The sequence below is a fragment of the Drosophila persimilis genome, unplaced genomic scaffold, assembly GCF_003286085.1.
Source record: "Drosophila persimilis strain 14011-0111.01,24,50 unplaced genomic scaffold, DperRS2 tig00000002-arrow-pilon, whole genome shotgun sequence".
Taxonomy (NCBI): Eukaryota; Metazoa; Arthropoda; class Insecta; order Diptera; family Drosophilidae; genus Drosophila; species Drosophila persimilis.
The window spans coordinates 6,955,519-6,967,736 of record NW_020825289.1 but is presented as its reverse complement, the minus strand read 5'-3'; the positions used below and the strand labels follow the sequence as shown (position 1 = coordinate 6,967,736).

At 49.2% G+C, this 12,218-nt stretch overlaps 3 protein-coding genes across 3 annotated transcripts; 2 read left to right on the top strand and 1 right to left on the bottom strand.

Annotated features, from left to right (window-relative positions):
- The first annotated feature begins 22 nt into the window (after positions 1–22).
- LOC6590953 (dynein regulatory complex subunit 2) lies at positions 23–2,611 on the top strand. Its single transcript, XM_026987080.1, has 5 exons — positions 23–163; positions 238–490; positions 552–775; positions 1,566–2,129; positions 2,183–2,611. The coding sequence occupies exons 1-5, from the start codon at positions 23–25 to the stop codon at positions 2,609–2,611; spliced, it is 1,611 nt and encodes a 536-aa protein (XP_026842881.1).
- On the bottom strand, positions 715–1,427 carry LOC6591269 (general odorant-binding protein 71). Its single transcript, XM_002015988.2, has 2 exons — positions 1,086–1,427; positions 715–1,030 (listed from the first exon to the last, which is right to left on the bottom strand). The coding sequence occupies exons 1-2, from the start codon at positions 1,425–1,427 to the stop codon at positions 788–790; spliced, it is 585 nt and encodes a 194-aa protein (XP_002016024.1). The 3' UTR covers positions 715–787.
- A 1,269-nt stretch (positions 2,612–3,880) lies between the features above and the next one.
- Positions 3,881–11,318, top strand: LOC6590952 (roundabout homolog 2). Its single transcript, XM_002015986.2, has 18 exons — positions 3,881–4,582; positions 4,757–5,011; positions 5,090–5,211; positions 5,294–5,474; positions 5,556–5,674; positions 5,752–6,205; positions 6,273–6,752; positions 6,815–6,897; positions 6,957–7,117; positions 7,190–7,271; positions 7,334–7,504; positions 7,563–7,655; positions 7,721–7,919; positions 7,977–8,251; positions 8,310–8,610; positions 8,675–8,901; positions 8,961–9,292; positions 9,358–11,318. Exons 2-18 carry the CDS (start codon positions 4,852–4,854, stop codon positions 10,112–10,114), a joined length of 4,197 nt encoding a protein of 1,398 aa, XP_002016022.2. The 5' UTR covers positions 3,881–4,582; positions 4,757–4,851; the 3' UTR covers positions 10,115–11,318.
- Positions 11,319–12,218: the final 900 nt, after the last annotated feature.

Sequence of the window (12,218 nt, the reverse complement as noted above, 5' to 3'; positions counted from 1 at the left end):
TTAAAAAGAAAAACGATTTGCGATGGGCAAAAAGGGTAAAGGAAAAGGCAACAAGCTGGCCAAGATGTCCGAGGAGGAGCGGGCCCGCTATCTCCAAATGCGAGCCGACGCGGAAGAGGAGACGAGGCGCCGGAAAATGCAGCTCATTGCGATGTACATGAAGGTACTGTACTGGGCTCAAGTGATGGCCTGAACCAGAAGGACTCTAATGACTCTAGTCATGTTCCCTTTCCGTAGAACAAACTCAAGCGGGAGGATGCATTCGGGCGGCTGAACATGGCCAAAATCAATCAGGAGTGGCGCAGCATTCTAAGGCAGGTAAAGATTCAGGAGCTGCGAAGGGAAATCGTCGACGTGGAGGCCTTCTTCAAGGAGGCTCTGAAGCGCAAGGACAGTGTAATACAGCGCCTCATAGCGCACATCGGCTCCACGGAGGATATGTACGCGAATCTGCAGCAGTCCCACATGGAGAATATAAGCGGTATCATTGGTGAGATTCGTGTGTATTTCCCAAAACCCTTACCCCTTGACTATTAAACCATCTAATCTAGGTATCCACCGGAGTAGGCTGGAGTTCTTTCGGAATATCTACGAGGAGGATAAGCAGGCGGTTCTGGGTGAATGGGAACAGGACTCGGCTGGCTTCCGGGAAATGCACGCCCAGAAGCAGCTGGAATTGGAGTGCGTATTCTATCAGGTGGAGGAGACCACCGATCGGGAGATCAAGGACAGCCACGAACGATTCCTGGATCGGTGTGAGGACCTTAAGAGCGGTGTAAGTGTCATTCTAATTAAACAGCAGGCTGCCGTACTCTTCCCAGTCGTCGCACTGGGCCTTTGCGTACTCCGACATGCACTTGATCAGATCCCTGGACTGCGAGCACTTATTGTTCCTGTTGCGACTGTTCTCCAGGTAGCGGAAGCACTGCTGCACCGTATCCATGAAGAAGTTGCGCAGCTCCCGATCGCGGAGATCCTTGGTCAGCATATAGCTGACTTTGCGCCGATCGGGCAGGCCATTACCGTCGGCCTGTGGAGGAGTCAGACAGGATGAATGGGTTGAAATGCAGTATACTGTCACCTACCATATTCATCTCCTCGAAGAAACACTGGGCCACACACTGACCTCCCTCGCTCTCCGAGCTGTTTCTGTTCTCCGTCTGCTTCAGGCTGCGTTGCCACCTGTAGCCATTGTTAGTTCTACCGTCCTGTTCCTGGCCATAGTCGTATCGATTTACCTTCCTCCCATAACCTCGGTTGTCCTCGTTGTCGTCCGGTGCATTTCCGTTGTTGTTGTCGTTGCCACTGCGGTGCATGCAGCTGCGGACAACCCTTTTTAACTCCGCCTCGCCGTAGCCCTCCTGGGCGCGGCACTTGAGGCCCTCCACAGAGCAGCAGCAGAGGCAGAATAAGATCAGCCAGATCATTTTGGAAACTGAATGCACGAACAGCAGTCCAGCCTTATATATAGCACTGTGGAATGACACCCTAATTGATGCCCTGACTGACACACAATGGATGCAGCCATCCATCAATTATGACTCGGCTTACGTGCCTGTTTTCAGATGCAACTGCAGCTGGAGCAGATCACCAGCCGTGGCGAGGCCAAACTAGAGAAGCTCTGGCAGGACTACCAGTCGGTTCTCGCTGGCTACTGCCAGCACATCGAGGGCTTTTACTCCGAATATGTGGATCTGAAGCAGCGCGACGAGGAGGCCGCCCTGCAGATCAGCCAACAAACCTACGACATTGAGCACCTGATCGATCAGTTGGCAAACCTTCGGCTCGTCTCGGAGGAGTTCTACACTAAGCAACAGGCCCAGCTGGAGCAGCGTCAGGCCATCAAGCAGCAATTAACCGACCGCCTCAGAGAGCTGCGCACCTGTGTGGAGCAGGAGGTGGCCAGGGATCACCAGACCTTCAAGCTGATGTCCGTGGAGAGCTACAATGCGCAGGAGACCCTGCAGGGAATCGTCGGGAAGGGCGAGACCTTGGTTCAGCTATCGGCGGTCTGTGCGAAAATGGAAACCCAGCGCGAAAAGATGTTCCTCCTTCCCGAGCTGTCGCGGGAGATCATTGAGATTCGTGAAGTTGAGGACCGATCCGACGCATCTACTGACTTGCTCAAGGTACGAATGTAAATCTTTGCAAAGCCCCTTAATCCGTACATGCCTTCCCCTAGGATGAGATAGGAGTGGTGCCGCAAATGGACACCTTCTGGCGTCGCGTCAACAATGTGTCCGTGGACGTGGCCTGCCTCAAGCAGCAGAAGAAGAGGTTGGAGGCGTCCAATAGCCAACTCAAGGCGGAACTCCAGGAGTACCTGGTCAACCTGAACATCGGAAATGGCTCCAACAGCCACATACACGACTACCTATCCAGACGGCCCAAGAGCATGTCTGTGGATCGCGTCACGCGTCTCCAACTGCAGCCCAAGCAGGTGAAGAGCGCCCTGCCCACTGGCCGCCGCCCGCCCCCTCCCACTCCCCCAATATCTCGTCCCAGCCGTGGCCGAGTGGCCGCATTTGAGGCGAACTTCTCCAACGCGGTTCGATCCCGAAATCTAGCAAGGGGACGACCTGAGTTGGCCAGGATTGAGAAGGCATCGTAAAAATTTGTGTCAATATTACTTTCTCTCTTTAGGCTAACATGCATACCATTTGGAATATTACAAAGCGCTTTGGCGCTAAAACGCCGCTACGAGGGCACATGGACATGGCCTGGCTGAAGCTCGTGTGTGCCCTTAATCGGGATGGAACGTTGAACCTGACCGTGCCCCTGGGAAAGTACCGCCAAACAACGGTGAAGAACTATCGTGATTTCTCTCCAATTAGAGTCCGGAATACCTATTTGGGCAATAATAAGAATGATATGGCATTTTGCAACGCCTATCTGCAAAAATTGCTCCAGGATTACAGCCACAAACGGGAGGAGCAGAGGAAAGCCCAGGTTCGGGACACATTCAAGCACAAGTCGTCCTATTAAGAGGATTTTCCCAAGGCGCTTTGTAAGCTTCTAAACTCTGCAATACAAAATTCAAACTCAACGAAGAGGCTGCTACAAATTCAAGACTAAATAAATCGAGCTGCCAGATCAGTGAAAAAGGTGCAGTTTCATTTTCTATACACTCTTTCAAGTGCTGCCAACTTTTTAGAAGAAAAGATATCTGTTTTTGTGGCTGAATTTCCAAAAGAAAATAGAAAACATAGTTAAATACTATATATTTTATATAGCCAGATTTCAGCCTAATAGCAATTTCCGTATATCCGAAATCGAATTAAAAAGAGCCAAAACTAGCTATAAAATAGCTGATTTGGCAACAGTGTGTATAGCATTGTTCGTTGTGCTGCCAGATCAGTAAATAATGTCGTATTTTAATTTATGCGCCTGCATATAACATTTCACTCCCGGCAAGTTAGTTTTTCAATCGGCAATTATACGGTTTAATTTAAATATAAGACTGTATACTTCGCTACTAAAGCAACGCAAAAATAAGCTGTTGTTTTGAATGGGCTCTAAAAAAGGGTATGGACAATAGGAAAAAAAAAGCCAAGGTAAATTACAAGGTTCGTACCAACCTCACCTCGCGTGTGGGACAGTATATTGAGAAAGTGGGTATGATTTTACCTTGCATGCAATTTCTGGGCCGTTTTGTGTATTGTTCATACCCTCTTTTTTCCTGCCTTTATGTAGCAAACGTGTAGTTGTCGTGTAGTTGGCATTTAAACGCATGTAGCAACAAACGCGACTTGATATATTGATATTGTCATTAAATAGGCAGAAAAAGTTAATTCCTGACTAATAAGTTAAAGTAAGTGTAGTGCACTAGTGGCGAGACCCATCAAGGAGGACAAAATATCTGCAGCAAGGCTCCCTGTTGGGGTGTAAATTCCAGATGCAGTTTTTTACAGCCCGAGGAGACGGGAGTGTGAGCTATAGATACAACACTGTTATAGATACAACAACAAAGCTGTAACGGGATGGAACGGGAACGAGGGAACAGCCAGCAGTGATAGGAGGAGGGGAGAGTTGTTGTAATAGGAGAGAGGGGGGCAGCATGTTCTTGTTCTTGTAAAATTACCCAAAAGAAATTTCGTTCGGGAAATGTGGAAAATGTGCGCGAGCTGAGAAACAACCCCGAAAAAGAAGCAATGAAAACGGAAAGAGAGGCCAATCGACAAATAAATATCATTCAGGAAAGCTGAAAAATAAAACTAAAGCGTAAAATAAATAGAAAAAAAGCATCGATAAAACGTTATAAAGAAAGTGTGAGAATCGGAATCAAATGAAATCGAATTCCAAATCAGAATTTGGATTGTAAATTTTCGTCGCTGCCTGTCTGACGCCGCCTAAGAGATAAACACAAAGAGAGAGATAAATACAGAAATAAAATTAATGGAAAAGCATAGACATATGTAGGTAGGAGTATATACATGTACATATGCATATGTATGTTTTATTGGTTGTGCGTGTGTATTGTGTGTAAGTGAGTGAGTGCTTATCTCGGCAGGGAAATGTGAATGGAATTGGAGCAGCAGACGAAGAATAATTTCGGAAGATAAAAACCGAAACGAATCGAAAGGTAAACCCTTGTAATGCTTTAGGGGGTTTTACGACGCCACGCCACGCCTGCCTTCCGTGCACACCCACCAAACATTCCCATGTCCATGTGTATCCCCAATGTGCTCTTTTAAGCCTGGCCAAACTAACAGCTGCCCACATTTCATACTCCTCTACATTGCGTTTCGCATCGCAGGCTACACACACAACTAAAATGGTTGTCGCCAGTTCTCGCATCATCTACTACGCAATATAAGTACTCTCCACGCACTGTCGCTGTCACCGTATCCTATGCATCGACCACATCGTCTCAGCATCGCCATCACCTGGAGCACGAGCACTAACTCTCCTCATCCAACATCATCCAGAATAACCCTGTGGGGCAGCAGGGGGAGTAGGATGATACTTCTTCTGCTGCTGATCGGCCTGGTGACGCCGCCGTCAGCCAGAGGTAAACTCGAGGGCGAAAGCCCAGTCCAGTTCCCTCATTTCCAGCTCACAAATCTCTTGGATTCCCCTCCAATTGCAGCCCAATATCAGTCGCCACGCATTATCGAACATCCCACCGATTTGGTGGTGAAGAAGAATGAGCCAGCGACACTCAATTGTAAGGTGGAAGGCAAGCCCGAGCCCACCATCGAGTGGTTCAAGGTAGGACGGATGGCAGCGGACACGCTATTCAGTGGCTTTAAGTTCTCTCTTAACTTTCTCCTTTTTTGCTTTCCCTCGTTAGGACGGAGAACCCGTCAGCACCAATGAGAAGAAGTCGCATCGCGTCCAGTTCAAGGATGGCGCCCTGTTCTTCTACCGCACGATGCAGGGCAAGAAGGAGCAGGACGGCGGCGAGTACTGGTGTGTGGCCAAGAACCGTGTGGGCCAGGCCGTTAGTCGACATGCCTCGCTCCAAATAGCTGGTAGGTCCAATCAACTCTCGACAACTTGTCTGCCCACACACTAATCTCTTGTGCTTGTGCTTGTGCTCTTTTTTCTGCCAGTGCTGCGCGACGATTTTCGCGTGGAACCCAAAGACACGCGCGTGGCCAAAGGCGAGACAGCTCTGCTCGAGTGTGGGCCGCCCAAAGGCATTCCAGAGCCAACTCTCATTTGGATGAAGGTAAGACCCAGACGACAATCACTTAAATCAGCCAGCAATTCATATATTAATCCGCTCCCCTTTCTCTGCTCACATAGGATGGCGTCCCCTTGGATGACCTGAAAGCCATGTCGTTTGGCGCCAGCTCTCGCGTGAGGATTGTTGATGGTGGTAATCTGCTAATCAGTAATGTGGAGCCCATCGATGAGGGAAACTACAAGTGCATTGCCCAAAATCTGGTTGGCACCCGGGAGTCCAGCTACGCGAAGCTGATTGTACAGGTCAAGCCATACTTCATGAAAGAGCCCAAGGATCAGGTGATGCTGTACGGCCAGACAGCCACCTTCCACTGCTCCGTGGGCGGCGATCCGCCGCCAAAGGTCCTCTGGAAGAAGGAGGAGGGCAACATACCCGTGTCTCGGGCCCGAATCCTGCACGACGAGAAGAGCCTGGAGCTCAGCAACATTACGCCTAGTGATGAGGGTACCTATGTCTGCGAGGCGCACAACAATGTGGGTCAGATCAGCGCCAGAGCCTCGCTCACCGTGCACGGTAGGATTTCAATCTGTTCATTGGGTCAAAAAACCTCTTTTATCTATGGTTTCCTTCGATCCATTAGCTCCTCCAAACTTTACCAGAAAGCCCAGCAACAAGAAAGTGGGCCTCAATGGCGCTGTCCAGTTTCCTTGCATGGCCTCTGGCAACCCTCCGCCTTCTGTGTTCTGGACCAAAGAAGGCGTGTCCACGCTGATGTTCCCGAACAGCTCTCACGGCCGGCAGCAGGTCTCGTCGGAAGGAACGCTCCAGATCAGCGATGTCCAGCAGGATGACGAAGGCTTCTACGTTTGCTCCGCATTCAGTGTCGTAGACTCCTCCACAGTGCGCATCTTCCTTCAGGTCAGCTCGGTAGACGAACGTCCGCCGCCCATCATCCAAATAGGGCCCACCAATCAGACGTTGCCCAAAGGAGCTGTGGCGACACTGCCCTGCCGTGCCACTGGCACTCCCAATCCCCGCATTAAATGGTTCCACAACGGGTATGCCGTGCAGCCAGGCAATCGGCACAGCATCATCCAGAGCAGCTCTCTTAGAGTCGATGGTGAGTGATAGTCGCTATCCCCATTCTAATAGATATAAATAAAGTATCTTCGACCCTTGCAGATCTGCAACTGAGCGACACTGGTCTCTATACATGCACTGCCTCCTCGGAACGTGGCGAGACCTCCTGGTCAGCAACGCTTACAGTGAGTTTAAGCTTGAAAGTTGCCCTTGCACCTGACACACAATTGATTTCATTTGCTAGGTTGAAAAGTCGGGCGCAACTTCAATGCATCGCGCTGCTGATCCCAGCACGTATCCGGCTCCACCTGGCACACCCAAAGTACTGAATGCCAGTCGCAGTAGTATCTCCCTGCGTTGGGCCAAGAGCCAAGAGAAGCCAGGCGCCGTCGGGCCGATTATTGGGTAAGATTTTGGCAGATTATTCCAGTCTGGATTCTTTATAAAAGTGTCTCTCTTTCTCTCTCTCTCACACAGCTACACTGTGGAGTACTTTAGTCCGGATCTGCAAACTGGTTGGATTGTGGCTGCTCATCGTGTGGCCGATACTCAAGTCACTGTATGTTTTCCCTCAAATCAAAACTCCTTTCGATGACTAAAACCTGAATTTTTCCTCTGCAGATATCCGATTTGACGCCCGCCACTTCGTATGTCTTCCTGGTGAGGGCGGAAAACACCCAAGGGGTGTCTGTACCCTCAGGCCTATCGAATGCCATCAAAACTATTGGCGAAGACTTCGATGCGGCTTCGGCCAATGACTTGTCGGCAGCTCGAAATCTGCTCACTAGAAAGGTAAGTTTTAGAGGTTCCGTTAAGGATTTAAAACTCCGACTCTTTGTTTCATATGCAGTCTGTGGAGCTGATAGATGCCTCGGCCATCAATGCCAGTGCCGTGCGTCTCGATTGGATGCTGCATGTGAGCGCGGATGAGAAATATGTGGAGGTATGTGCTATATACTACTGTGTGGTGTATAACTCAGCTAATTCTTCGTTCCGATCTATTTTCAGGGCCTGCGCATTCACTACAGGGATACAAATTCGCACTCGGCGCAGTACCACTCCTTAACTGTCATGGATGCCTCGGTCGAGTCGTTTGTGGTGGGTAATCTAAGGAAGTACACCAAATACGAGTTTTTCCTGACGCCCTTCTTTGAGACAATCGAAGGACAGCCCAGCAACTCGAAGGTGGCCCTCACCTACGAAGATGGTAAGCTTTCCCTTTCAACGATCAAGCTCTCACTAATTTTTTCGCTCTTTCCCTTAGTTCCCTCTGCTCCGCCAGATAATATACAAATCGGGATGTATAACCAAACAGCTGGATGGGTACGATGGACGCCGCCCCCTGCCCAGCACCATAATGGCAATCTGTATGGCTACAAAATCGAGGTGAGCGCGGGCAACACCATGAAGGTGCTGGCCAACATGACGCTCAATTCCACCACCACATCGGTGCTGCTGAACAATCTCACCACCGGAGCCGTCTACAGTGTGCGTCTGAACTGCTTTACCAAGGCAGGCGATGGGCCCTACTCCAAGCCGGTAAGTGAAAACATTGCTCTCAGAGTTGGATTCTTCTCCTAATCTCGTGTTTTCTCAGATCTCTCTCTTCATGGATCCTACACACCATGTGCACCCACCGCGGGCTCATCCCAGCGGGACTCACGATGGCCGGCATCAGGAGGGTCAGGACTTAACCTACCACAACGGAATGGGTGATATTCATCCCAATAGCGACACCCATCCCACCACACACAGGACGTCCTCGGACTATCTGCCTGGGATCTGGCTAATGGTTGTGATTGTCATCATACTCTTAGGAGTGGTCATATCCGCTGCCATAGCCATGGTTTACTTCAAGCGGAGACATCAGATGACCAAGGATCTGGGCCACCTAAGTGGTAAGTGAAATGGATAGACTTCTGATTGCAGCCTCCTCTCATTCACATTTCCCTCCAATTGTAGTTGTGAGCGACAACGAAATCACTGCCCTGAATATCAACAGCAAGGAAAGTTTGTGGATTGATCGCAACTGGCGTCCGACCGACACTGATAAGGACTCGGGACTGAGCGAGTCCAAGCTGCTGTCCCATGTCAACAGCAGCCAGTCCAACTATAACAACTCCGATGGAGGAACCGACTATGCCGAAGTGGATACCCGCAACCTAACCACGTTCTACAACTGCCGCAAGGTGAGTTCCATCTTAGATATTGAAGATTGACCATCTAATTCGTTTGCATTCTTTGCCAGAGCCCCGATAATCCCACTCCCTATGCTACCACAATGATCATTGGCACCGCTTCGGGTGAGACCTGCACCAAACCCACTTCCCTGAGTACCGACAAGGACTCGGGCACACATTCCCCCTATTCGGATGCCTTTGCTGGACAGGGAGCGGTTGCTCCCGTTGCAAAATCTAACTATCTGCAATATCCAGTGGAGACCATTAACTGGTCCGAGTTCTTGCCACCACCGCCGGAGCACCCGCCACCATCATCCACCTATGGCTACGCTCAGGGCTCGCCGGAGTCCTCGCGTAAGAGCTCCAAGAGCGGAGGCTCTGGCATTTCCACAAACCAAAGGTAAGAGCCGCATGACCAGACATAAAATGGATCACTCCTCACCCAGACATTCCCCTTTAATGCAGCATCCTGAACGCCTCCATTCACAGCAGCTCTTCCGGTGGTTTCTCAGCCTGGGGCGTTTCTCCACAATACGCACCCGGCTGTCCACCAGAGAACGTATACAGCAATCCCCTGTCATCTGTGGGCGGCTCCCAGAATCGTTACCAGATCACGCCCACCAACCAGCACCCGCCCCAGCTGCCGGCCTATTTTGCCACCGCGGCACCTGGCGGAGGTCCCCCCACGCATATTCAGTTCCCCACTCATCGCCATGCTGCCAGCGAGTACCAGGCGGGCCTGAATACATCACGCTGCGCCCAGAATCGATCCTGCAACAGCTGTGATGCCCTGGCCTCGCCCATTCAGCCACCGCCGCCGGCTCCGGCTCCTGAAGGCTGGTACCAGCCGGTTGTACCTCTTCCACAGGGACATCCAATGCAGCCGACAACCTCCAGTCACCAGATCTACCAGTGCTCCTCCGAGTGCTCGGACCACTCCCGAGCCTCGCACAGCCATAAGCGGCAGCTGCATGCGGAGGATCACACCAGTGGCAAGCGCTCTGGCCACCGTCGTCACGCCAACACCCAACTGGTGCAGCCCTGCCTAGAGAGCGAGAACGAGAACATGCTGGTAGACTACGAGTTGCGCGAGCGCACATACACCAGCGACTGCTGCAATAGCTCCCGGGAGGGCGACACCTGCTCCTGCAGCGAGGGCTCCTGTCTGTACGCCGAGGCAGGCGAGCCGGCTCCCCGCCACATGACTGCTAAGAATACTTAAAGCGGAACTAGCTGACGCCTTCCTTCCCAACGAGTCATCATGGGGAGACGGTGTGTCGAGGCAGAGCCATTCCCCGATGGTGGTTTAGTATTAAATAGCATCTAGTCTAACTTTTCATTCATATCGAACTTAGCCAGCGGTTAGGCCCCAGTCCTCGAGCCTGGGGAAAGCCGCTTGGACAAACTCAAAGTTTCTGCGCCATAATTTCCCACTAATATCGAATACGACTACGAACCATGGAATCAAATACGTACGACTGCCACAACAGACACACGCACTCATCATATACAACCACAATCATGGGGGCATTGTGCAGCTTTAGCAATTACGAATTCTCCATTACTACATCCATACAGCCTAGACTTTCATAGACAAGCACAATGCTCCCCAGCATCGCCCCCCTCCTAGCACCCAAAAATTTCCCTCATGAAAAACATAAAGTACTTAAGAGATAGATACGAGTGCTGTACGATAGATATTGCTTCAGATAGGGATAAGCGCATGGGCTATCCTTCAATATAGAGTTCAGAGCCCAACTCAGTGTGAAAAGATCTTCAAGAAATACGTACTCAAGAGAACTTATTGAGCAATTTAAACAGACCAGGCCATAGAAAGTACACTGAGTAAACTGAGCAAGGACTCGAGTATGTAGTTAGAACCAGAGTGCATATGATTAGATATACATATGTACAGCATGTTTTTGGTCCTAGTCATAGGCTTGATACGAATACGTTAACGATACTGACTACAATATAGTATGTACTTGTATTCAAAACTCTTTCATATCTACGATCACAATCGAATACTTGTCTCCGCCTCGGACTTGTGATGAGGAATGACGGAGGAGAACTAAGGAGTGACGAGGGAGACAAGTGAGACGGCAGTTGCAATGTTTAATGGTTAGTGCTTTTCTATAAAAAGAAAAATATATTATACTTCACAAATACGGTGGTGACTTGTGACCCAGTGAATATACATATAGATATACATATATACATACTGAACTACATACACACGACTACACGACTACTTACATAGCATTTAGCCAAGTTTAGGACCTGCACACGGCTAACCGAGCTACTCCCCAGTTTTCCGTTACGTTGTCCAGTGTCCGCTGTGCAGATCCCCTCCACGACATACATTTTCTACAATCTTGCATTTTGAAAAAAGTAAAAGTCTAAAATGTACCTGTGATATACCCCCATTATAGTATTTTAAACCCATTTTATTTTTTAGTTATGAATTTTGATTTCGATTTGAGTTTTTCGTTTATTTCGTTCGAACAACGAGAAATGTTTGTTGGAAAACCCGCACGCATACGAACAGACAGATTGATAGACGTTGGTGAGGTTTTGGGAGGTTTTTGGGAGAATATATAGCATAATTTAGAACTTAGACACGTACCACATTTGAAATGCAAAATGGATAATACGAAAATCATCAAATCGAAACCATCGAAGCCAAGAGAAATGCTCAGAGACTTCGGCTGGCCGGAGAGGCCCAAACACTTTTCGAAGAACCTAAACGCGTGAGCTGAATGGAGATCGGAATAGGGCGGGATGGTTAGGGCTGACGGAAAAGTGTTTAGAGCCGAGTGGAATTGGATATGACGGATATCCATTTGGACTTGAGTCAACGAAACGTTTAAACAATACTACACACACACCCACAAACACACACACATCTGCATTACTTATAGCTATACGTACGTATATAGAGATCATATAGCACCTAGAACCGCGCATGTATCAAATCAAATCAAAATATGCTATAGCATACACACCCCACACAAATCCACTTCCTTGCTAGCCGGCCAGGATCGGCGAGGCATGTACATATATATTATATACATATATACAAATACTCCTATACGTTATGTCGAATCCAACTTGCTTTGAGTTGTACTGCCCTTCCGTAGCCATATTTAGAGACGAAGCATAGTTGGGTCTGGGTTTTAATAATTAGCATCTAGATTCTAGAGTATTTTAAAGTCATAGCGTAAACGAATTTTAAGAACGAACGTAACCCTCATCAGAAATCGAAGTCGAAGCGAAAGCGACATTTAATTTTACTGCGTACTGCCATAAACGAACTCTTCTAATTG